Source organism: Eurosta solidaginis, chromosome 1 (assembly GCF_040869045.1).
Source record: "Eurosta solidaginis isolate ZX-2024a chromosome 1, ASM4086904v1, whole genome shotgun sequence".
Classification (NCBI taxonomy): domain Eukaryota; kingdom Metazoa; phylum Arthropoda; class Insecta; order Diptera; family Tephritidae; genus Eurosta; species Eurosta solidaginis.
The window spans coordinates 319,683,505-319,710,656 of NC_090319.1; the positions used below are offsets into that span (position 1 = coordinate 319,683,505).

The window sequence follows — 27,152 nt, forward strand, 5'->3', positions numbered from 1 at the left end:
CCAAATAAGCATGCGTTGCGAAAATGTAAAGCATGTATGCAAACGTAAAATCTAAACATCACGCAGAACAAAAATTGGAAATGGAGTTAGGTTTTACGCAGCAAATTAAATTTGGGTTGCTCTCATACAAGTTGTATGTGAATGAGCCATTTTTGACAGAAAATGAGCATGCGTTGCGAAAATGTAAATCATGTATGCAAACGTAAAATCTAAACGTCACGCAGAACAAAAATTGGAAATGGAGTTAGGTTTTCACGCAGCAAATTAAATTTGGGTTGCTCTCATATTAGTTGTATGTGCATGAGACATTTTTGACAGAAAATGACTTGCGTGCGTTTATATTAGGTTGGCTTGTAAGCTGTTGTTTTTGTTAAATTTGTGTGAAATTTTAGTTGAGTTGTGTAGCTCAACCCTTCAGGTTGCCAGCGCAATATATAGCTTCTCAAAACCCAATTGTCAACCTCACCTATCCGCTGCGAATCCTGTTTCACTAACAGACGAGGCTCTGGCGACCCCAAGGTCCTCATGGAACTTGGGGGTGGGGAGAGAGGGAATGGCCTGAAGGTTTAATGTGGCCACATAAATCGTTCTCGAGATGGTCGGGCTAGCACCTTAATGGTGCTGTGGTACCGGATCTGTATCCGGAAAAGGACCATTACATCGATAATACTCCCCAAAGCCTTCGGGGAGCAACCTTGTCGCTACACCAACAACAACAACAACCAACCTTATGGGAATCAATGCAATCTATTATTGGTGCCGCTAAGGCCGTAACCGTATCTAAGCCAACCAATTGGTTTTTGGTTTACCGTCGTAACGATAAACAGATGATTACGTTAGGGATACGACTACAGCGATACGACAAACGGCACCAATGACTCCGCTTTAACGCCACAGTCGTTACCATATGCATGCCCATCTCCAATGTGATCGATTAATGCCTTAACCTAAAAATCGTGAAAATTTTATAAAAATGAAGAAAACGCAAACAATTACACACATATTCCACAAAAAAATAAGTCTCTTAGTCATAAAGCATCCAAAACAATGAATAAAATCTATAAAAAGTTATTAAATTCACCAACTAAAATATTATTAGGTAATGGATATGGCGAGAAACCAAAAACCAATTGGTTGGCTATGGTATGGTTATGGCGTAAATTGCACATAATTTGGGTACAGTTTCGATGACATGAAGAAGAATTTCTTACTTCGTTTGACAGTTTTCACATAACGAAACCAGCTAATTTCGAGCTATTTTTGGGATCAAATTGATTTTGATGCCGTGGAGACATAGTATGAGGCTTTATTGTACCAAATTGGATACAATTGATTGACGTGAGTTGTAAACAAATGCAACCCTAAAGTTTTTGTTTCTTTTTGAATTTCACCCTGTAAACTTGCTTGTCAATTTGATAAAGGAATTAATTTTGCTTATAATTTTTAATAATAATTTACAAAACACTTTATATTCTTAGTGAATAAAAGCGCAAGTGAATCACTTAAAATACTTTTGCTAAGCACTTACACTGAACGCAGTAAAAATTCAGTCCATACCAAATACAAAGGCAGAGAGAATGGAGAAACTAAATTCTACGCTAGGATCTGTGCGATCACTGCGTTCTAGTGTACGGCAGTGCTTCGAGCATTTAGCAGACGGCACAAATGCGGAATTGGCCGAGGATAGTCGCACCAAGTTTTTACTTAAGTTTCAGGAAAACTTCAATAACATGAATGCTCAATTGAGGTAAACCTTAGCACATTCACAATACATATTTAAGCAATAGGATATATTTTACACTTATTTGTTTCGTTTTATTTAACTACATTTACACAGGGAAGTTGAAAGTTTAATAAATGGCTTACAAGCTCCGCAAACACCATATTGCTTAGGCCAGACTACATACCTGGCCCAAGAAACTGCACAGGATAGGCAAGCATTATATTCACAGTTGGTGAACAGCTATAAATGGATAGATAAAGTTCATGATCACAGTTTCTTGGCATTCAATAATCTTAATCAAAACAATCTCAGGCGTTCGTACACGTACTGTTCTCAAAAACGTGGACGCATACCATTTACATCGTGTAATAATACCGATCCAGAGTAAGTACCTAAAGTGTCACGTATAATTATTCACGACCTTATTTTTCTGAAATATGTATTCACAGAATTTCTCTGTTCTAAATATTTTCCGCAAATCTCCTACCCTGGCGTAAACTTAATTAAACTCATACTTACCCTTATTTTCAAGTAATAATCATTACATTAACCATATTTTCAAGTAACCTTGTCAAACTAAATCAACTAGGAGCACACAACAAACTGTTGTTGGCCTGGGTTCCTGGCCACCGGGGAGTGGAGGGCAATGAGCAAGCGGACAGCCTGGCAAGGGAGGCAGCAATGACACGACCTATTGGTCCTGAGCCGTTCCTGCCAGTAGGCCCGCAGGAAATCAGGGGGCATCTACTATTAGAAGAAAGGGATAAGAGGGAAGAATAATAATAATAATATAATAATAATTTATTTATTTACGGTCTTTAAGACCTAGTTCAAGGTAAAAAAAAAAAAAAAATATATATATATATATATATAAATAAATTGTATACATTACATGCTTAATGACTTACAGTATAAGAATAATTTTGCTTTAAACTTATTAATATTTTCACAGTCTTTTATCGCATTTGGTAATTCATTGTACATTTTATAACCTATATATTCTAAAGTCTTCTTCGCGAACTCCGTTCTTACTCTAGGCAGTCTTATATTTCCGCTGCTTCTAGTTCCATAGTTATGTATTTCATGATTAAAATGTATTCTCCCGTTCAGATAATTCGGTGTTATTCCTAATTTCATATGATGTATAAATTTCAATGTGAAATAATATATCGACTGTTTTACACTGAGCCAGTTTAACATATTTAGCATTGTAGTTTTTGGTGTTCTAAGCGAACATTTTAAAATTAATCGCATTGCCTTGTTTTGTTGTATCTGCAGTTTTTTTATTTGTGTGTCATTTGCTAATAGCAGGATTGTTGGACAATAGATAAAGTGCGGTTCAATAATTGATCGATACACTAATAATTTGTGTCGTTGACTAATATATTTACAAGTTCTGTACATAAAACCAATTTTTTTTGCAATTTTGTTTTCTAAATAATTTATGTGTTCTCCAAATCTAAGGTTCTTGTCGATCCAGACTCCTAGGTATTTGATCTTGTCTACTTGCTGAATTTCAACATTTCTTATCTTCAGAGTAATATTGCTAAGGGTATTGGCACCCATAATGCTTTGATTTTTGCAAAATATCATACTTTTGGTTTTATCCACGTTCACTTTCAACTTTCTATGGCATAGCCATTTGTAAAGGGAGTCTAAGTCTTCTTGCATTTTCGATACCGCAAAGCCCTCACTTCTTTCACTAATGGTTATCAATGCATCATCCGCAAATAGTCGAATATTGCAATATTTCAAGCATTCTTTAATATCGTTAATATATATTGTAAACAATAGCGGTGCCAATACTGAACCTTGCGGTAGCCCAATATGTACATCAGCAACCGGTGAAACTGCACTTCCAATTATCGTCTTCTGTTTTCTATTACTCAAATAGCTTCTGAACCATTCCCAGGATTTTCCTCTTATCCCATTATTAAACATAACATTCAGCAGTTCCTCTCTATCCACAGTTTCAAAAGCACGTTTTAAGTCTAAAAAGACTGAGATCACAACTTTCTTATCAGTTATATCCTCTTTCCATTCCGCAATAACCATATTCAGTGCGGTTTCGCAAGAATGGCTTTTCCTAAACCCAGATTGTTCAGGTATAATAATTTGGTATTTATCTAGATATGCCACTAATTGATTTTTAACCACCGTTTCCATAATTTTTTCATCTGCGGGTAGCGTATTAATTGGGCGCAGTTCCTCTGGCCTTACTGTATTTTTGACTTTTTCCGCAGGTACTATAGTTGATACTTTCCAGCAATTTGGAACAATGCTACTGTTTATTGATTCATTTATTATATCTTTGTAGAAGTGAGCAATGTAAATCATGGCATCTTTAAATACCCCCTCCGACAAAAGCTTTTTTCCACCATATTTGTTTCTAAAAGATTTAGAAATGTTCATTATATCATCTAACTCTACGTCGGTGAATTGAAAAGTTTCAATTGCATTATTTACACTTGTTTCTGCCGCAATCGGAATTATTTCAATGCTATCATTAATTTCAGCTATGCTCTGTATAAAAAATGTATTTAGGGCATTGGCTATATCGTATTCCTTCTCGAGGCATTCACCGTTAATTACTATTTTGCTAACGACCTTTCTGTCATCGGTGAGCTCAGCAAGATGTTTTAAAGACTTCCACATCCGCTTCATGTCTCCTGCACTATCGAGCACTTTATCTTCCATATATTTCTTCTTTTTATACATAACAGTTTTTTTATATCTTTTTTTTATGCCATTATAATCCACCCAGTTGCCAGTATTTCTAGCAGTATTATAGAATTCAATTTTTCTTTTGTGCAGTTCCCTTAGCTCACGGTCATACCACTTATTCCTCAGTTGTATTTGGATCCTCTTCTCATACGTCAATGCTTGCATAGCTCCAGTTAAAATATTGTTCAGGATCTCTGGCGCAATATGCCAGGCTTGAGGCAATCTAAGTTACTGCTGGGGGGCTACAACACAACTCGATATAGGGCATTAATGGGCCTGTCGAAAGATAACCTGAGGATCCTAACAGCTATTCTTACAGGACACTGCAGACTGAACAGCCACATGCAGAAGCTGGGCATACTATCGAACAACACATGCCGATTTTGTGATCGATCAGCGGAGACGGCGGAACATATACTCCTGGAATGTGACGCAATCTCAAGACGTAGGGCTAAGTTTTTGGGCTCACCATGGCCAGAGCACTCTCACATCAAATCCCTCAAGCCAGGTGAACTGCTAGGGTTCATCAGAGAAGTCGGCTTGGATGAGGTGCTGTGAAGCAGTTGAGGGCACAATAGACCAATGGTCGTAGTGCGATCCTCAATTAATTATCTATCTATCTAACCTTGTCAAAAAATTAATTTGAATGAGCTTCCTTTTGAGGATAATACTAATGTACATATACAGGGCCCACTGTCGAGTGATCTCTGTTCCTGTTTTAGTTTGATTTTGCATGATTTGCTCTTCAATTATAACAACCTTTACTATGATTTCAATTGAGTTCAAAGCGGGCGAGCTGTAGACCATATTTATTAAAAAAAAAAAAACAAGGCGGGTGTTATCCGAGGTCTTTAAAACAATTTGACGCCTTTGTTGGTTGCTTTTGTGTTAATAGTGCCTTTGTGGGTAAAAGCAAAAAGATGATCACTTGTTTTCACGCGGTGTTTCCAATTTGCGACAATTTATGCTGGATCTTCGGCATTAGACAGCTAGATTTCCAAGTGAGCATCTATCATTGCAGGTTTTTTTTCATCGAAAATAGATCTGCCTTCACAGAAACCATTTGAAACGCTTAACATTTCTTTAATGAAAATTTTTGCCGCCGTTGATTAGTAAGCGGATTTGAACTTTGAACACCAACTATCCCATATACATATGTGCATAATCCGATCTTAAATGAAAATTTATTTTTTTTAGTCACACAGACAAGTTGTTGAGTGAAATGAATTTACCACTAACAAGCTACCAAGTTTGTCGTCCATTTGGATCTAATGTTGTTGTAATTGTAAGTGAACAGTATATTCGAATAAATGAATTTTTTATGGGAAATTATATATTTCGCAGCTCACAATTAGTCGTGTGCTCAAAGCAGCTATAGTTTGTAAGGGCGTACTCATTGAATGGGTGACAGTTAAAGGATTTGATGAGACTTTAGATCCCGATGATTTATGGACAGAGTCTCGCTATGAAGTATTTCGAAAAGTGCAAGAACATACACATATTGCAATGTTACACTTTTTCTCACCCACTCTGCCTGATTTGGCTATTAAAAGTTATATGGTAATATATTAATTTTTACCAAATTTTCAAATAATAGTCACATAAAATAATTTATTTTTAGACGTGGCTACACAGTTACAGTAAGCTCTTTTTGGAGGCATGTAAACGTTGCGGTAAATTTGTATCAAATGGATTACCACCAACTTGGCGTGATTTGCGTACATTGGAGCCTTTTCATGAGGAATGTCGTAATTGCTGAATTATATACATATATATTTATATTATTAAGATAACAAAAACACATAGGTATATACAATTGCATAGTTTCAAATAATTTCAATATATATTTGCAGAAACAATAATAATTCAAAAATGTATAAGTAATCATTCTTGAGTTTGCAACACATTATGCATTACTAAAGGACTGCTATGCAGTTATTTGGACTGCGCATTGTGTTGATAGAAATTTACTATAACACTTCTGTGATGCAGTAAAATTAATTACAAGCAGACCCAGATGCGTTACACTTGGTTGTAGCGTTTATGATTTGTAGCTTTTTTCCATTTTTCTGCTGCTTACATAAACGCGCAAAATTCTGTCGCAATGTTTCGCGCAACTTTTGACGTTGCTGCTCCACTTTTTCCCGTTGGCATTGATACTCCAGAACCACTTCTTGTGGAATGTAACAGTTCTCTTCATCGTCAACGTAATCATCGCAATGATCCTAGGGAAGATAAAAAAGTTAGAGGCGGCATATATACAAATTTTAACACGCATGAAAAATGTGGGATGTCGTTGAAATTTCCATTTGTTGGACTGATGGTACATGAGTATAATTAATTTAGAAGTGGAATTACCAAACTTTAAGTAATGTACAAAGATAACCTTGACTATAAACATGCTCGAATATAACGTTTTTGCAGCCGTGGCATGGAGCTAGTGTACTCGCCTATCACACCGAATGTCCCATTTTCAAAGCCTGGGAAAAGTTACATTACAATACAATATTCTAGAAAACATTTTTATCAATGACAAACTCTTCGAACTTATTTTTGTAAACTAAAAGATGGTGGTCGTAATCGGTAATAAAGCATGTGTTCTGCCAATTTGTAGAAAAAAATGAAAATTATCCCGCCACAAATTGGATGAGAAGCTTGGCCTAAATATTTCCGGAAATAAATCTCGTCATTTTGAGAGTCTATATTTATGACTTGCTAGTCCCTATTTATTCCCGTGTCCTCTTCATAAGTTTGTTACGGATTTAAGTAAGCGTTGACTTTAAAGCTACGAAATCGATATGAATTAAAAATGAAATCCAGGAAGAATGAAAGGTTTATTCTCGGTTGCTTAAAGGGGCGCTTTAACGTTAAGACCATGTAGTAGAAAACAAGTATGTTTATACAGAAACTGGGCATGCGTTTCGTGACCCTTAACCTTAACATTTATTTCAAGCAAAATAGCAGACCTCGTAATTCTGTATACCGAGCTTTCCCATTACAAAAAAAAAGGTATAGAATGCCCTACAATATCGGATGCTAATGGCAAAATTCTAGTCCAATTTGAAAATAAATTGTTTCCCAGAACAGATATACATATAAATAAATGCTAATTGATTTTATACATACCAACATTTGCTGCAAGCTCAGCCAATTCGTATCACCGCACTTTTGACTAAGAGCACCATCTCGCCACACATAACTGCCGCTCGTCATGTCGTACAAGTGGTGATGATGCTCATCGTCTATATCTTGCCCATTTTCGTGATTACAAAAGCCATCTGAACAAGATACTTCAGATCCTTCTGGAGTACTAGGCACACTACTTATAGGCGAATGATCAGGTGTTAGCATTTCACTGCCATAACCCGAATCACGTACATCACTTTCACATGGACAATGATTATGTGATGCTAAACATACATCACATTTTTCGGTAGCACAATGCTTATCTGTGTTGATTCCACAGCAACTACCATCGGCATCGGTGGCATTAACTATTGTTGATGGTGTTTGGTCAAATAGAGGCACACGATGTTGTGGTTGAGAGTGGATTTGCTCCTGCTGCTGTTGTTTACTAACCTGCTGCTGTTTCTTGCTGCTATTACAACTCGCCGTTAGTTGTTGATTTTTCTTTTGTTTTTTCTGCTTCTTTTGTTTTCGCTTTTTTTGAGTTGGAGACTTAGAATCCACATTTGAATTCTTACTATTGTGATGGAGTATCTCCTTCTCTTCGCTAGTTTCAACACGTAAGTTTTTATCCATTATATCTACTAATTTATTTAGTTCTTCATCTAATTCTTCTGACAAATCCACTGCCTCATCTACCATTTCCAAATTGTCCTCACCTTCTTCATTTACATTTGCTTCTTCTTCTAAGTCGTCGTCTTCCTCTTCTTCATCATCCTCCTCATCTGCATCTATTGTATCAGAATCGGCATATTCAGTCGTTTTACCAAATTTCTGACATAATTTTTCTTTCTTTTCAATTTTCTTCAACTTCTTTTTCAGTTTCTTCTGTTCCCGTCTCAATTCTTTAGCTCTTTCAGCACGACTAATTTCCTGATAGAGTAACTCCAAATTGCTGATACCTTGCTTACGTTCCACTGCCATATCGAAGCTTCGACTGAGTGCGTGTACACCAACTGCAGCTAACACTTGACAAGCGCGCTCTTCTTCACGTAGGCTTACATAAATGCGACGCAATCGCTCGTACATAATCATCCCAACGCAGGTTAGCACTTCCTCTTGTGCAATTTCAAGAGTTTTTGCATGACGTTCGCGTTGCTTCGAATAGCTTGATTAAGAATGTGGAGAGACATTCAATTAAACAATTTTATTAAGAAATTAAATCAGCACAAAAAATCTTAGTTTATTGTTCATTATCAGATAACAGATGCATTTTTCGTCTATAACTCCTTTCTTTTCATCCTCAAAACTTTCCTCACCCTCTACTTATCTATATATATAAAAAGAAGTGTACATTTTGATTGTCACTCCATAACTCGAGAACGGCTCCACATATTTCCATGAAATTTTTAGGAAAGATACAGGAAGGAGAGATGATGGCTAGTTGATTTTGAAATCCCAAATCGGTTTAGCCATTCTTGAGTTGATTTTTTTTAGAAAAAATTCAAAATTTGAAAAAAAAAGTTTACATTTCGGTCCGACCTAACGAAAAAAATCGATCCAACCTATTATAAGTTAATTTCATTGGGTAGGTCTGAGAATCGGCCAACGTCTACCTTTTTTTCGCTACGTGCCTAGGGTCTTGAGATCAAAACGTGGACCCGGGTACCCCTAGAATGTGTTTATACAATATGGATATCACATGAAAGCTGTTGATGAGTGCTATTATAGTACAGGATAATTTTCATACAACTGGGAGGCTAGGGTCTCGAGATATAGCCCAAAACGTGGACCCGGATACACCTAGAATATGTTTATACAATATGGATATCAAATGAAAGCTGTTGATGTGTGCTATAGTACAGGATAATTTTCATACCCCTGGGTGACTAGGGTCTCGAGATATAGGCCAAAACGTGGACCCGGGTACCCCTAGAATGTGTTTATACAATATGGATATCAAATGAAAGCTGTTGATGAGTGCTATAGTACAGGATAATTTTCATACCCCTGGGTGACTAGGGTCTCGAGATATAGGCCAAAACGTGGACCCGGGTACCCCTAGAATGTGTTTATACAATATGGATATCACATGAAAGCTGTTGATGAGTGCTATTATAGTACAGGATAATTTTCATACAACTGGGAGGCTAGGGTCTCGAGATATAGCCCAAAACGTGGACCCGGATACACCTAGAATGTGTTTATACAATATGGATATCAAATGAAAGTTGTTGATGTGTGCTATAGTACAGGATAATTTTCATACCCCTGGGTGACTAGGGTCTCGAGATATAGGCCAAAACGTGGACCCGGGTACCCCTAGAATGTGTTTATACAATATGGATATCAAATGAAAGCTGTTGATGAGTGCTATAGTACAGGATAATTTTCATACCCCTGGGTGACTAGGGTCTCGAGATATAGGCCAAAACGTGGACCCGGGTACCCCTAGAATGTGTTTATACAATATGGATATCAAATGAAAGCTGTTGATGAGTGCTATAGTACAGGATAATTTTCATACAACTGGGAGGCTAGGGTCTCCAGATATAGCTCAAAACGTGGACCCGGGTACCCCTAGAATGTGTTTATACAATATGGATATCACATGAAAGCTGTTGATGAGTGCTATAGTACAGGATAATTTTCATACAACTGGGAGACTAGGGTCTCGAGATATAGCCCAAAACGTGGACCCGGATACACCTAGAATGTGTTTTTACATTATGAGTATCAAATTGAAACTGTTGATGCGTGCTATAATACAGAGTAAGTTTTACACCGCTGAGTGACTAGGGTCTCGAGATATAGGCCAAAACATGGACCCGGATACCCCTAGAATGTGTGTGTATTATGGATATCAAATGAAAGCTGTTGCTGAGAGCTCTAAAGTTCATTGTGATATTCGATTTAGTCGCATCAACCTGGCAAAACTGACAAATATGCATGCGAAGCCGAAATAAAGACAAGAATTAATAATACCCACATACCTATTTACATACATCCTATTCGATTTGCCTGAAGTTTCGTATAAATTTGCCTATATTAGTATTTACGATGCTTTTTTCCGGGAAGTATACCAGAGACGGACTGGGACTGAGACTGCGACTCGGAGTGGGACTGGGACTGAGACTCGGAATGGGACTGAGACTCGGAATGGGACTGGAAAAAAATACATACCACCCTCTGGGACTGGCAATAAGAGATGAAGAAGGAGAAAAACTTGAGAAGAGAAAAGAGAGGAGACTGAGAAAGACATAGAATGAGACGAAGATGGAGATGAAGCGAAAAAGACGGAGGGAGGAGTGAATAAAAAGATTAGGAAAAAGTGTAGAGGGACAGGGCAGAGTTAGACGGAAAAACTTATTAAAATGTATGCAGATAGGCCAAATTTAGGGCAGAACAACGTCTGCCGGGTCTGCTAGTCTTTTATAAATATTTTATCCAGCTGTCTGTTAATACTTTCGCCAGAGAAGTGTATATTAATAAAAGTCAAAAGGTGGTATTTTTTCCGAAATACATAGATGTCTAGTCTCCAATCTAATAGCTAGTTCAAATCAAACTGACTTACTCTTCCTCAGCATGCGTTGCTTTTATAATCTCTGTTGTCTCATTCGCCTATTTCTCCTGGGGTCTAGACTTTTCACGAACATCCTTTTCGAACAGTTGCTTATTTATTTCTCATTTCTGTACTCATATTCACGTTTTTCTTCTTGTTACAAGCGTGTATATGTGTGAGTAATAACTTCTGCACTTTTAACTGTTATACGCTCTGCTGTCTAGTTTGCCTATTTCTCCTGGGGTCTAGACTTTGCAAGAACAGCCTTTTCGAACAATTGCTTATTTATTTCTCGTTTCTGTACTCATATCCACATTTTTCTTCTTGTTCAAGCGTATATATGTGTGAGAAATAACTTTTTCACTTCCAACTGTTGTTTACATGTATTTGTTATGGAGTCTGAGCTCTTATGCGCTCTCACTGTTGTATTCTATGCATATGAGTGTATTAGGGTGGAGTGATACCCTATGGATTTTTTTTTTGTAATGGCTAACAATGAAAAGTTGTCTTTATAGGAGTTAAGCAATACCACCAAATATTATTTTCGTAGAATAGCGTTTTGAGGTGCCCCTAGCCCCAAGAAGTTGAGCAAAATAATCGCGATTTTACAAAGCTCATTATTTACATATTAATTTTATTTATTTTTTAATATACATAACTTTAGTAAAATTACATATTATAACTAAAAACGACAAATTTTAAATGATGTTTTACAGTTTTTTGTTGACAATAGTATGTTTCTAATCAAGTGTAATAAGTAAGAGCTTTACAGGCACTTTGTAGGCCATGAAAATCATTAGGCTTTGAAATCTATGAGCACATACACAACAAGCGAAAGTAAATCAATGAGACAAAAAAAAAAAAACTTGTACCTACCGTCTTTTTCAAAGTTTAATTGCGTTGGGGCACCTCTAAACATACGATGAGTGAAATAAAAATTTTCAACCTTATTTCTTGTATAGAAAGGCAACTTTCTGGAGGTCAGCCAAAAGCAGTCAACTCATCCGGCAGCGCACGATGCTGCAGTTGACTGCATGTGTTTGTATGGGGAACGTCAAATAAGCTAATCTTATGTGTTCGGGCCTGACCTTTATTGCTGAGTACATGTATGTGTGTCTGTTTTCTCTTTCTTCTTCGGTCTTACCTTTGCTGCTTACATATATGTATGTGTGGCTGCTGACTTCGCTGTTGTGGTTGTTGTTGTTGTAGCGATAAGGTTGCTCCCCGAAGGCTTTGGGGAGTGTTATCGATGTGATGGTCCTTTGCCGGATACAGATCCGGTACGCTCCGGTACCACAGCACCATTAAGGTGCTGGCCCGACCATCTCGGGAACGATTTATGTGGTCACATTAAACCTTCAGGCCATCCCCTCCCTCCCCAACCCCAAGTTCCATAAGGAGCTTAGGGTCGCCAGAGCCTCGTCTGTTAGTGAAACAGGATTCGCCGCGGATAGGTGAGGTTGACAATTGGGTTTGGAGAAGCTATATGTTGCGCTGGCAACCTGCAGGGTTGCGCTACACAGCCCCTTGAATCTGGTATTTTAGTCGCCTCTTACGACAGGCATACCTACCGCGGGTATATTCTGACCCCCCCCCCCCCCCCCCCCCCCCTAACCCGCTGGGGGATCGCTGTTGTGGTGCTTTTATTTACTACCATCATAGTGACTGCTATCATTCGCCTCATATGTATATACATATAAACTTCCGAAAAATGTGTAGAAGGCAATTTTCCAATAATATCCATAGAATCAAGTTGGAGACTAGGCATTTAATTTTGAAAATGTACGAAGTAGTGCCCCTTATTAATATACATCTCTTTGCTTTCTCTTTTCATCTCTCTCGAATCTCTTTCTATATGCTGAATTTTTTAAGTCTACGTACTCATTCCATTGTGTTCTTTCGAATATTTATCCTTATAACTTATAAAGTTCGAATAATATTTTAATGCCCGTTCATTGATAATGATACCGTTGTTGTTGTAGCAGTGCTTCGCCCCATCTAATAGGTGCGACCAAGGACGCAACAAATTAAATGGGTTTACACTGAAATGACAGCCCGTGGTCACGAAAAATCCCGAGTTGCTCCGGTACATAGAACCAGGTGCCTTGGGAAGCGATAATGATACTGTTCTTCATAGTCTTCTTGCTTTGAAACCGATATTTTCCCCCGGCCCAGATGAAGTTCCTAGTTGTGTGCTTAAGTACTGTGCTGTAAACTTATCTGAGCCTATCTTAAAATTATTCAAACTATCTCTGGAATCCACATTAGTCCCATCTATTTGGAAGCAATCGTTTATCATACCTTTGCATAAAAAGGGTAGTAGGTCTAATATAGAGAACTACAGGGGCATAGCTAAACTCTCAGATATTCCTAAAACTTTTGAACAGATTATTACATGCCAAATTCAGCATCTGTGTAGTTCTTTAATATCTCCTTGTCAGCACGGTTTTGTGCGTCGGAGATCAACAACAACCAACTTGCTCGAATTTACGTCCCTAATTATGAATGGTTTTTTGGATTGTAATGGATTAGATGTCATTTACACTGAATTTAGTAAAGCATTCGACTCTGTTAATCATGAGCCTTTCTTCTCAAACTTGATTTTCTGGGGTTTCCTAAGCGTCTTTTAATTTGGATGCAAGTTATCTCGAAAACAGAACTCAACGAGTTTTGTTCAAAAGCAATTGTTCAAAGTCGATTAATGTAATCTCTGGTGTGCTCCAGGGTAGTCATTTGAGTTGCTTACTTTTTACTTTGTTCATTAATGACTTACCACAAATTATCTTATACTCTACTTTGTCACACATATTTGCGCTCAGATTCATCCAGTTCTGAACAGATTCAAGCCGATCTTTGCTCTTTTCAAAGTTGGTTTACTTTTTTTAATTGCACTAAATGCAAGCAAATGACATTTCATCGTGTGAAACCGTTTCTGGCATTTTATATGCTAAATGGTCTCCCTTTGAAGCGTATACCTGTTGTATGTGATCTAGGTGTTCTTTTTGATCCGAAATTAAGTTTTATCTTACATATCTCAACTACTATAAACAAAGCAACTGGTGTACTAGGATTTATAAAACGATGGGCTAGAGAGTTTGATGACCCTTATTTCACCAAAATACTTTATGCCTCGTTGGTACGTCCTATTCTCGAGTACTGTTCAAGTGTCTGGTCTCCAACCTTTCAAAACCACATAAATTGGATTGAGTCTGTCCAGAAACAGTTTTTAATTTTTGCACTACAAGGTCTCAACTGGGATTCAAGTCTTCATCTTCCACCATATAGGAATAGACTTATTTTAATTAATTTGCCAGCGCTTGAAACTCGTCGAATATTACTTGGTGTAATGTTCATTCATAAGCTGATCATCGATGAGATTGACTCCGCTGATCTAAATTTTGCTGTTCCTACTAGGACTTCTAGATAGTTTGTGCCTTTGCATTTACAACTTTGTCGACAAAATTTTGCCAGAAATAATTCCATGCGGATTTGGTGCTCACGATATAATGACCTGTACAACTGTATTAGCTTCGAATGTTCGTTTGCCGCTTTACATACTGCCATACTCTTGTGTTTGGCCTGATATTTTAAACGAAGTAAATAAATAATTAACTATTAACCTCGTCGCATGCAGTTCGCGTGTTCCCCTTACTGGGCATCTGTCTCCTTTATGAGCACGTCGCGTCAGCCCCCTTATGGACACCGAGCTCCTTTCTGAGCACTTCGCGTAAGCTCCCTTCTGGGCTCTTCGCGATGGCCCTAACTGGGCACACTTATGTGAATTCTTAAATAACATTGTTACTTTCTGTATATCATAATTGAAATTGTAATGCGTATAATTATATATAATTTACTTTAATTCTTGGCTTGTAAGTTTACGTACGTTCTTTTCTTGTAATTGAATCTATTATTCTTAGCAGTCGCCCGCTTTGTTTTTGAGTCGACTATAACTTTAAATAAATAAAAGAAATAAAAAATAATAAAAATATAAACCCCTCCCTCCCTATCTCGATTTATCAAGAGAGGCTTATATATCTGTCTATCCCCCTCTCTTTACCTAACTCTTTTTCCTTCTACATCTACATCTTCTAGCTCTCTCTCCGCCTCCTTTCTGTATCTGTCATTTGTGCGCGGACTTCAATTGGCCAGTTTGTTTAATCTACCAAAAAAAACGAATCATTCAAGCAGTGAAGTCTATCATTGGGCATAGGCTGTGAAAATATGTTCCTGTAGTAACCGTTAAAGCACCTCACGAAGGGTTCGGGAAATTTTACGGATATGAGTAGAATAAAATTCCAGTACGATCCGCGACTAGCTGGACTGTCGGGGGAAAGATTTGTTTGACCACTTGCACCTTCGGGTCTGTAAATTTTATTTGCCTCTTACGACAGGCATATATTAACACGGGTATATTTCAAGCTCCTTAACCCTACCATCCTTAATTACTGTACTCAAAATCTGTTGGGACCACATTTAGTGTTGTTGTTGTTGTAGCAATGCTTCGCCCCACCTAACAGCCGCGACCGATCACAAATTGTCATCAATATCATCTAACGGGAGTCCAAGGAAACTTGCTGTTTCAACAGGGGTGGACCATAATGAAAGGGGTGTTAGAGGCGTTGGTTCCACATTACAATTAAAGAGATGGTTGGTGTCATGTGGGGACTATACACGTGCATTGGTACAGAACATCGTGCAAGTTGGTCATGATTTCGTTTTTGAGTAAGTTTGAGTGCGTGTTTTCATTTATGTTGTATTTGTAGATGTTAAGCTCTACTCTCGTAGGTTGTGTGTAGTTGAGTTGTATCAACTTACAATACTACATACAAGTTGCACAATACAAAGTAGTATTTCATTTCAAACAGATGTAGTGAGTATTTGTGGAATACTATTTTTGTCTGACTGCAGTAAAATAGAATAAAAAGACAAATTTATTTGTTTTTGGGATGGAAAAATTTTGTATTTATACCAGAAAAGGTGAATAGTAAAAAATACTAATTATTCAAAGGTATTCATTTTAACATAACATAAAAATAAATAAAAATTTTACATAACTCGATTTCATAAATTGCTTTGATTCACATTAGATTGGTACATGTTTCGAATATTAAAAAAGGAACATAAATCACATTTTGTTATTAATTAATAAATAACTGTAATAATAAAATAATATAATAAAAGTATTTCATTTTAATAAAAATATATAAAAACGTATGTGCATTGTACAATGTAGTACATTGAATGTACATATAAACAAACAAAAAATAACACATATAACTTGATTTCATAAATCGCTAAGATTCACATTAGTTTGATACATATTTTGTATATAAAAAAGTAACACATTTGTTTTTTCATATTAATTAATTAGTCAATAACTTAAAATAAAATTCGTAAAAAAATGATAGTCTAATCAGTCTTTTGAGTTTATATTGACAAACATTATTTCATTAAATGACTTTGAATTCGCTGTCATTTGAGATCTTTTATCGGTTAGTATTGTTCGAGCAATTGAAAATACTCTTTCAGAGGGTGCACTACTTGCAGGGATAGCTAGAATGCGACAACTTAATGTAAACAAAAGAGGAAATTCATTTTTATGCTCATTCCATCACTGCAATATATTAAAGTCATCATATAATGTTACATTAGTGTTTTTGTACTTTAATATTTCGCTATGAATTGCTGAAACACTTGAGTTGGCAGTTGTTTCTGAAGGACTTATGTGCTTACCAAATAAAGAAAACATTCTGGAAGAATTTGTTGCAGTGGAATTTACAGGTAAAGTAATATTGTCTGCATAAGGTGTCAAAAGGGATTTACAATAATTAATAATTTCCTCAGATTCATCTAAACTGAACTGGGTTAATTTATTTGCAGGAGGGAAAAGAAATAATCCTAATTTGTGGTACATTGTGATATTTGGATCTATTAAAGACGTTATCGTTTCCTGTAAATTTATTTTAAATTCCTTTATTAGGGATGGATCATCGTCTTCTATGGAAAGAGATGATTTCAAATGCTCTATATTCGCATAAACTAAATGTATAGTTGGATATAGCGAACCTTCAAGATCATCTGAGGCATCCTTTAAAACCTTTAAAATTTTCATTAAATTCTCTAAATTGTATAATTTTATGATACTATATTTTTCTACTAGATCCTTTTCTAATAATTTATCTTGAATGGCTGCAAAATTTTTAGCAATCGAGCAAATAGTATAGTATACCGAATTCCATCGGGTTGTACAAAAGCTTTTTAAATATGTTTCTAATTCTGCGTTCAAGCCTGATTTTTTAAAATATTTTACCAGCTTTGCACATAAAGAAATGAGTTCATCAATTTGCGTCGTCTTCTTTATACATTTTTCCACAGTGTTGTGAATCAAGTGGCTAATGCAGTGAATATTATTATCTTCTTTGAATGCAGCAATCATATTACTTCCTCTGTCAGTCACGGCTACGACCTTACTGTTTAAGGAACAATTGAATTCGGAAAGCAAACTAACCACCTTTTCTTTAATATTAGCACCTATTTAATAATAGTAAATGAGTAAGTTCTATGATATTTTCAATTATTATGTATTCGTCTTTAATAGAGCTAGTTTTTAATGAAAAATATGGGGGGTGAGGTGCGTATTTAAACATAAAGAAATATATTCTTAAATAAAATAGCAAAAACCCAAATAGAGTTTTGTTTACTTTCGATAAGAACTTCAAGAAATTCCTCACGAGAAGGAGTTTGTACTCGATGACATCAAAAATGTTCCACAGTGTAATATATTTTTAAAAATATTTTAATGATGCCCCGAAAAACATGAATTTTCATAAAATATCTACACTTGCTCTATTATCATTTGCATTCTTAAATATATAGTAACTTACTTGTATTAGCGAGGCCTTTCATGGATTTTAAACCAAGCAACTTATTTTTCGATGAACTGTCCTTTATGTAATGGATTGTTACGGCGAGGAAAGACATTTTTAGGAAATTGTCCGTCCATATATCGCTTGTTAGCGCATATCCAGTCTCAGCTACCGCTGTTACATCGGTTTTTAAAATTTAAAAATGTATTTTAAACCTTTGCTCAACATTTCTATAAATTGTAGTGGGGTGCGGCAAGAGGTTTTCCACATTTACATTAGATCCATGTTTATGTCCAACCTCGAGTATGAATTTGGTAAATTCTTTAAGGCCACGATCCTGAGCCAGCGCATAAGGGCGAATGTCACCCGTCACCCATTCTGCCAAAACTTCTGTGCATCTTTTGTTGGTATCTCCATTCACCTCAACTTGTATTACTCCTTCTTCATTTTGTGCTCCAACGAAGCGCTTGTGCTTCGACATATTTGACAGCGCATAGTTTGAGTATTTGTAAACGCTATTGCATATTTTGCATGCAATAAAGTTTGGGATTTCATTATTTCCATCGTCAATAATATGGCCGAAATAATCCCAAACTTTGCTTCTTCCTCGCTTTATATTTATTTTATAAACACCTGACAGGATTTTAGCTTTAATGTCATTGTTATTTATTTTTCACAAATATAATATAAAATTTCAAAGAAATTTTACCACAAACACTTTACTTTTCCACAAAACAATTTGCCACGCGTTGCAACGATCAAGCACACTATAAGTACAATAAGTATTTGCGTATATGAGAGAGAGAAATGAATGCATGTTGTGTAGTTCCCAATACAACATAGTAGAACGAACATGCGATGTTGTGTGTAGAGTGATTAAACCAGAACGACACAACATCTACAACCATCTGTTTGACAACAGCACAACATTTACTTTACAACTTCTTCGTTTGCACAACATATACAAGGTATTTATCAATTATACTACATTGTACAATACTTTGTAGTGTAATAATGCACGTCACTAGTGGGGACACATTGCAAGCGGGGCATACATTTTGTATGTCGGGGTTGATTCTGGATAGGTAAGAGTTTAACTTGTTACAGTATCCAGAACGAAGTTGAGCAAGAGTGACACGCGTTTCCCTGGGGAGTATGCGTTCCTCTTCCGCGAGTTTTGGATACTTTTCTTTGAGTACTGGATTCACCGGGCAATTCCCGGCATAAAGGTCCGACGCCTGTTTATGGAGTTCACATTTAGTGTTAACCACGTTTAGTGTAGATGAAAAATGTTATAGTAGGGTTTCGAGACAAGTCGTAACCAAGACGCCCACATAAGTTTGCGTTGTAGAATTTTTAGAAACTTTTATTTAAAAGTGAACTCTCTCCCTCTTTCACCCTCTTTTAACCTATACTGCTTTTATCTAATTTTACCTTCAACCCTACTATCTATCCTACAGCTATGTTGGCGTAGTCAATCCCAATCCGAAAGCTTTTGTTACAAAAAGTCATGATGTGGCGCTGATGTGGAGCGTAAGAGATCATTCCGGAAACTAGCCCCATCCCGGGAAAAACTTGATATGAACACATCGAACCTTTTAGGTCTGTGGATTTCAGTCGCCTATCTAAAGAGGCTTGCCTACAAATTCCCATGCATAATATATTTTACTTCAATAATCAATACATACAATTTTAAAGTATAAAGACTTATATAAATGTGCATATCGCTCATTTACTTCAATAGTGTCATAACTCAAAAAACATGACTTTTGAGTTAATAACATTGAAACATACCCAATATCATGATCTATGTTGTATAAAAAAATCCGTTAAAAATTTACCACGTGCTATAAAAATGAAAATATGCCTTGCAACATATGGCAACTAAAATCTTTGAATGGCTCTCCTGGAAAATTGTGTTTTTTGAGTTATGACACTATTGAAGTAAATGAGCGATATGTCAAACTTACCTGCCGTTGACTTCGGGTTCGGCGCGCCTAATAAGAGCGTCGAGGAAATCCACTTTTTTCGTAATAATTTGAATATACTTTTCTCCTTGCGGCTTTCTAATGTTCGCGTATAATGCCGCATCGAATCCTTCCTTGCAAGTCGTTTCGTTTACGAGTATTTGGTATGCCTTTTCGATCTGATGTAAAAGTAAAAAAAAAAATTGAAATGAGAAATCAGCATCACTACTACAACCATCATCGTGGTTTGTTGACCCACATGATTATTGAGCTCTGTGAAATCGTTCAGCTTTTACATAAAAAACTATGAACTGATTATTGTATTCGACTCTACAGAGGTCAAGATTCAATTACGACTTACAATCGACAAACGTGATAGAGTTTTGCATAACTCACCTTATTACGACATCCCTGACAAAATTTATGTTTTTTTAAGTAATTCTCGAGTACTTCGTGTAATTCTTTCGTTTTAATTATAGCCAATTCGTCACGACAATTGTACTTCATTGAGAACCATACCTCACGCCATACTTCCGAAAAGGGTCTGGATCGAAATGCATCCAATGAATGTAACAGACAACGTGGTTTATTCCGTATTTTATTATCCAACAAATTATTAAGCACTTCATGATGACGATAGAGCAATGTACCCAATGCCTGTGGTGCCCACATACGCTCTTCGCGCACCGTAAGTATACAGGTATCCTTTAATACCAATGGATCTAATGTTGGATGACCTGATAATGTTAATTGATAGAATAAACGTTCAACACGCCGGCGACATCCCACACATGGCACACATTGATTTAAAAGCGAAACAAATGTAACACTATCTATTTCGAGTGATTGACGCAATTCATCCGCTGTTAATAGTTTGAACTTGCGTGTAAATATTTCAAGTTCTCTACCACGAATTTGTGGGCTATCTATGCATAATCCTTTGCTACTCAAATCCATTAGCATCTGCAAAAAGCCACATATGCAAGAAATGTGAGTTGGTCAAGTTATCTTTTGGGGTCGAAATTTATAACTGTTTTATTTTAATTGTTTTTCAGTTATTTTCCGAGTAAAAAAATTAAAAAAATAACTATTTTGATAATCTTCGTATAAACACCCCAGGGCTACTCCTCCAAATCCACATTGTGCCTGCAGAATTTCACCATCTGTAGCGATTTTAATTTTAATTTCTACATATTCGCAATGCAGCAAACAAAAAAAAAAAAAAAACAGTACCCAAATATGTATAATCGTTTTCAAGTGCTGAGCAATCGAATAAACTTCAGATCAGCCGCAAAGGTCAGTTACGTTCAACTAGCCAAGAAATATTCAAGTTAGATATAGATTAGAGGAAGACAGGCCTTTGGAGAATGCATAGAGAAACAACAGGAACCCATTTCTAATAAAATTATGTACATTAAATAATAAAATAGCAAATAAAAAGCAACAATACCAAAGTTTCTTTGAAAACCGCCGTACCAACAAGCATAGCTTTAACACATAATTACATACGAAGTATGCAATGTGTAAAAGATTAAAATATGCAAAAAGAAGGCAATTGGGAAAAACTTTACAACAACTAAGGCATGACGTGGCTGAATGCGTTTGTATCACGTTCAACTATCGTAGGAGTGTGGGTTCAAATCCCACTCCCGGGAGAAAAGGCTTTGAAGTGATTTACAAGGTATAATGGAAACAGCTGTCGCCTTGTCCGTCCTGATGTCATGTCACGTTGTTTAAATTTTTCCCAAATTATTAAATAACAAAATTTAATGTTCCCTTTAGACCATCTAGACATTTTCAACCGCTTCATATAAGCACATGCAGAACGAATTTTGAAATGCACGAACCTCTTCGTTGTCTGTGTACTAGGGCGGGTCGATTTAAAAATCGCTCATTGCTCTGTCAAAATCGTATTCTAGGGATCAAAATAAGAAACTTTGCCGAAGGAACCATACCTCTAAAACGAATTCTGATGCCCCCCCCCCCCCCCCCCCGTGTGACTCACTCCACGTAATAAAAAAAAATCTGCTGACTAGCTTAAAAGCGCAATGATTTGGGTGGTTTGCTTGGAATCACGTCCTTTCCAACCTCCCACTCTTATCACCAGCTCCAGTAACTTTGGGCGGGTGGCTTGGAATCACGTCCTTTCCAACCTACCACACATCGCAGCCCTACTTGTTGTGTGTCAAATATACATCAGCTGCTCGACCCCCACCGGGTCAGACGGGTTAGAATATGCCCGCGGTAGGTATGCCTATCGTAAGAGGCGACTAAAATACCAGATTCAAGGGGTTGTGTAGCGCAACCTTTTCAGGTTGCAAGCGCAATATATAGCTTCTCCAAACCCAATTGTCACCTATCCGTGGCGAATCCTGTTTCACTAACAGACGAGGCTCCGGTGACCCCAAGCACCTCATGGAACTAGGGCTGGGGAGGGAGGGATGGCCTGAAGGTTTAATGTGGCAATATAAATCGTTCCCGAGATGGTCGGGCTAGCACCTTAATGGTGTTGTGTTACCGGAGCGTACCGGATCTGTATCCGGCAAAGGACCATCCCATCGATAACGCTCCCCAAAGCCTTCGGGGAGTAACCTGATCGCTACAACAACAACATCAGCTGCTCGAAATCACGTCCATTACGACAGCACTAATAATCAATTCCCGTTGCTCGGCATCACAGTCCATCCCGACAACTGATTTAATAATATATATACATACTTAAAAATATAATTTTGTTCAATTTGTATGCTTCTGTAATTAATCTGTAATCCGTAACTATATTTAGTCTGATTAATTGTTAAATTTGTAGACTAATAAATAAATAAATAAATTGAGAGCTATAAATATGCAGTAATTCTTCTGGAATTCATTAATAGGAAAATATTTTTTGAACTTTAATATTTTTTTAAAATGAGATAACACTACCGAAATTTCGAAAAACCAATAATTGTACTACGTTTAAACGGTTAAGCTCCAATTGAGTAAGTAGAAACATTGGGCATTCGTTGGTTAACAATATGTGTCGTATAAAATGGGTGGTGCTTGAACCAAGTCTGAGGTTATTTATATTGTTGTAGCGATAAAGACACTCCCCGAAGGTTCTGGGGAGTGTTATCGATGTTGATGGTTATTTTCCGGATATAGATCAGGAACATTCCGGTAGCACCATTAAGGTACTAGCTGGACCATCCCGGGAACTATTTAATGTGGCCACATTAGACTTTCATGTCTGGCAAACGACTGCACATATCTACAAGTTTTTTTGCTGCCAATATTTATGAAGTTCGTTTAAAGAAGTCGATGGTTTGAGCGCATTTAAATATATTCATTAATGACAAGAGACAATACGAACAGCGATTTGAGTATATTTTATCAAGTAATTACGTATATAAGTATGTCAGTAACTATATACATATGTATGTACATACATTCACAATCAATTACAATAAAGATATGTTGATTTTGTTAGAAAATATTATTTAGCTGTCGATATTTTCACAAGGCTTCCAAGCTCTTTTTAATAACATGAAGAGACAGGAGAAAACAATCACATTATTCAAATGCAATATATAGCTTCTACAACCCAATTGTCAACCTCACCTTCGAGCGGCGAATACCGGCGAATACCGCTCCTCATGGAACTTGGGGGTGTGGGGGATGGCCTGAAGGTTTAACGTGGCCATATAAATAGGTTCCCGAGATGATCGGGCTAGTAATGTGGTGCTGTGTTACCGGAGCGTACCGGATCTGTATCCGGCAAAGAACCGTCACATCGATAACTCTCCCCAAAGCCTTCTGGGAGTAACCTTAAGGCTACAACACCAATAACAACATTCAAATGGTCTCGTACATGTCCAATTTGTGCATTTGTGAATGTACATACAGTTCTTCGAAAGATTTATGGACCTCTACGCGTTGGCGATGGCGAGTACCGAAGAAGATTTAATGATGAGCTGTACGAGCTATACGCAGACATCAAAATAGTCCAGCGAATTAAAACGCAGCGGCTGCGCTGGCTAGGCCATGTTATGCGAATGAATGATGATGCTCCGGCCAAGAAAGTGTTTCTATCGGAACACGCCTATGGAAGCAGAGGTAGAGGGCGGCCCCCACTCCGTTGGAAGGACAAGGTGCGAAACGATTTAAACTCCCTTGGTGTGACCAATTGGAGCCGGTTGGCGGAGCGAAGCAGCGACTGGCGCGCCTTGTTGGACGGCCATAACCGTTTAGACGGTCAAGCGCCAATTAAGTAAGTAAGAATGTACATACATACATACATACTAGGTCGGGTCAAATTGCATGGGGAAAAAAGGGGGAACACTTCAGGTGCACATCCAGTTTCTGAATCTATGGGTCATACTGAGTAATATTGTCCATGGGCCCATAGGTCTGAAATGAATTTCGAGCCTCCCTAATTTTGTTAGAAAATTTTCTAAGCTGTCTATATAATCTAAAGTTGACATAGGAAAAAACTAACATAGTTCGTCTAGTGTATGGTGTATAACGTACAAGCCAAAGGCTTCTACAAAAATTATTTGCAACCGGCTACGGGCCTGCTAAAGTTTACGCACAATTCTTCATATCAGTGTCTTTCATGTGCAATCTTCGGAATTAAAGGGGTTGTGGAGCACAATCATGGGGTTACCAGTGCAATTTATAGTTTCTCCAACCCAATTGTCAACCTCACCTTCCCGTTGCAAAGCGAAGCTCTGACAGTACCAAGTTTATAAATGAAGGAGGGATTGGATAATTTGAATTGTGCTATTTTCCCGAACATACCAATTCAATATCCGAAAAAGGACCAACAACATTTCATCCCACTTGCCTTGAAGAAATTAACTTACACCAACTAGTTGTTGTTGTTGTAGGGATAAGGACACTCTTCGAAGGCTTTGGGGAGTGTTATCGATGTTGATGGTCTTTTGCCGGATGCAGATCCGGTACGTTCCGGTACCTAGACCGACCATCTCGGGAACTATTTGTTATGACCACATGCGACCTAGTTCATAACGCCTTGTTGTTGTTGTTGTAGCGATTAGTTACTCCCCGAAGGCTTTGGGGAGTCTTATCGATGTGATGGTCCTTTGTCGGATACAGATCCGATACGCTCCGGTAACACAGCACCATTAAGGTGCTGGCCCGACCATCTCGGGAACGATTTATATGGCCACATTAAACCTTCAGGCCATCCCTCCCTCCCCACCCCCAAGTTCCATGAGGAGCTTGGGGTCGCCAGAGCCTCGTCTGTTAGTGAAACGGGATTCGCCGCTCGAAGGTGAGGTTGACAATTGGGTTGGAGAAGCTATATATTGCGCTACACAACCCCTTGAATCCCCTTCACTCCCCTAGATCCTTCCCACTCCCTAGATCCATGAGGAGCTCGGCGTCGCCAGAGCTTCGGCTGTTAATGAAAAAGGATTCGCCATGGATATGTGAGGTTGACAATTGGGTTTGGAGATATATTGCGCTGGCAACCTGAATCGCGTTAAGCGGACATATCTTGGATAGGGAGGCTTCTGTTCGCATAGCCAAAATGGAGAATCTTTTAAAATGCTCCAATCGAGAAGAACAAAACCAGGGACAAACTCCTTTTCACGCGAAAAAGCTCCTGTTGATTTCTCTTGTTATTCTATTCTCACTCAACCAACGAGATATCTCTTTGAAGCAGAGTATGCACCAATCTATACTCTAAATAAACTTCCATAAACAGTACGTACATGTCCACCCATGACACGACCTTCTGTATGATCTATTCAACGTCAAAAACCCTATGTTTATTGTGCAGAATGTAAACTTAGTAATACAGTATCTCCATTTGATAGCTCTATATACGCCCATAGATGGTGCAACTAAATCAATGCTTCGGAAATGCATGTACAAGCCATACATACATTTTTGCATTTAGCTTTGAACCTGTTTTGACAGCATTTCTTTGCCCCGAAACTGCACCATGCTAAACAATTAGAAAACAAATAGGTACTTATGTAAAGTGGCCATGAAGAATCAAAGAAATTTTACATAGCTGAAGGATTGAGCATTTTTAAATCAAAGTTTAATATCAATATGATGATTTTAGACATGTACTCCCTATTCCGTTCCACTCTTCATTTGTATCAACAGGTTCAGCTGCTCGACGCAATCAGCTGTTGTAATCCAAGTATGCACATACTTTTACTACGTACAAGATACACTTTCTCCTAGGCAAACGAAAGCCTCATATTCGATGTAAAAGCATGTAACAACATACAGCATGGCCTAACTTTAAACTTCTTTCTTAGGTCTAGATAACATCTCTTCCTCTTTCTTTATTAATCCAACCTTACTTTATGTTAAAAATTCAAGTACACATTTGAGTTCGTATGTCGTATGCACATACATATAGTAAATGGGCGATCATTGTGTCAATGTCGTTACTCAAAAGATTCGCATACCACATAACTTACCATTAATGAAGAATCATCGCCTGAACCTGCAACCACTGGTATTTGCCTATATCCAACATCGATTACATCCTCTGCTCTATATACATCCGTCAGTTTAGCCATATTTCTATCTGGGAGCACCAATCGACGACAAGGTAGATAATATGCAAACCTCAATTATATGTACAAATCTTATTTGCTTCAACAAAAAAGGAAATTTTATATACCAGTATTTCAATTGCTGTTGGTCTTCTTGTAGAACGAACGTTTACAGCTTCCGAAAAAAAGAAAACACAGATTTTTTCTTTAAATATTATTAATACTCTATATTAATGTACTATAATAATAAATTCTTCCCAACGACGAGACAACGAGAAATTATAAGAAATTGTCAAACACGTAGATTCAACTGGAACTATTCCATTCCACCTTCATTGTTGTACAAAATCGTACTTAGTACTAGTTTGCTCTATGGCCATACTAAAAATAGTATTGAAAGTGGCATTTCCATTTACAAAAATTCGTCCAAAAATTTTGGGAGATTTGTCAAAACTTTTGGGCCTAGTACCACGCATTCGGAAGCTGAAACTGAAAATTCTATTTCAAGAAATATTTGCGAAATAAATTGAAAATGTTTTATATAAATCGCCTTATTGGTCGATTCTTTGGTGTTCAAGCGTTTTGACAGTATCAACGCGAAAATTAAATTTTTTGTGTCATTTATATAAAATATATTTATATTTTTAAAAAAGCATTTGTACA

At 37.2% G+C, this 27,152-nt stretch overlaps 2 protein-coding genes across 3 annotated transcripts; one reads left to right on the forward strand and one right to left on the reverse strand.

Moving 5' to 3' along the window:
- The first annotated feature begins 1,374 nt into the window (after positions 1-1,374).
- Positions 1,375-6,320, forward strand: MED27 (mediator complex subunit 27). The gene is made up of 5 exons (XM_067761764.1): positions 1,375-1,747; positions 1,838-2,107; positions 5,645-5,732; positions 5,792-6,007; positions 6,069-6,320. The coding sequence occupies exons 1-5, from the start codon at positions 1,578-1,580 to the stop codon at positions 6,204-6,206; spliced, it is 882 nt and encodes a 293-aa protein (XP_067617865.1). The 5' UTR covers positions 1,375-1,577; the 3' UTR covers positions 6,207-6,320.
- Positions 6,257-26,798, reverse strand: LOC137237712 (gametogenetin-binding protein 2-like). Of its 2 annotated transcripts, none has more exons than XM_067761763.1 (6): positions 26,618-26,798; positions 26,412-26,517; positions 20,365-20,931; positions 19,972-20,147; positions 7,574-8,741; positions 6,257-6,672 (listed from the first exon to the last, which is right to left on the reverse strand). In XM_067761763.1, exons 2-6 carry the CDS (start codon positions 26,511-26,513, stop codon positions 6,445-6,447), a joined length of 2,241 nt encoding a protein of 746 aa, XP_067617864.1. In that variant the 5' UTR covers positions 26,514-26,517; positions 26,618-26,798; the 3' UTR covers positions 6,257-6,444. The 2 variants fall into 2 exon arrangements, with proteins under 2 accessions (XP_067617864.1, XP_067617863.1); XM_067761762.1 differs by having other exon boundaries at positions 26,412-26,521.
- Positions 26,799-27,152: the final 354 nt, after the last annotated feature.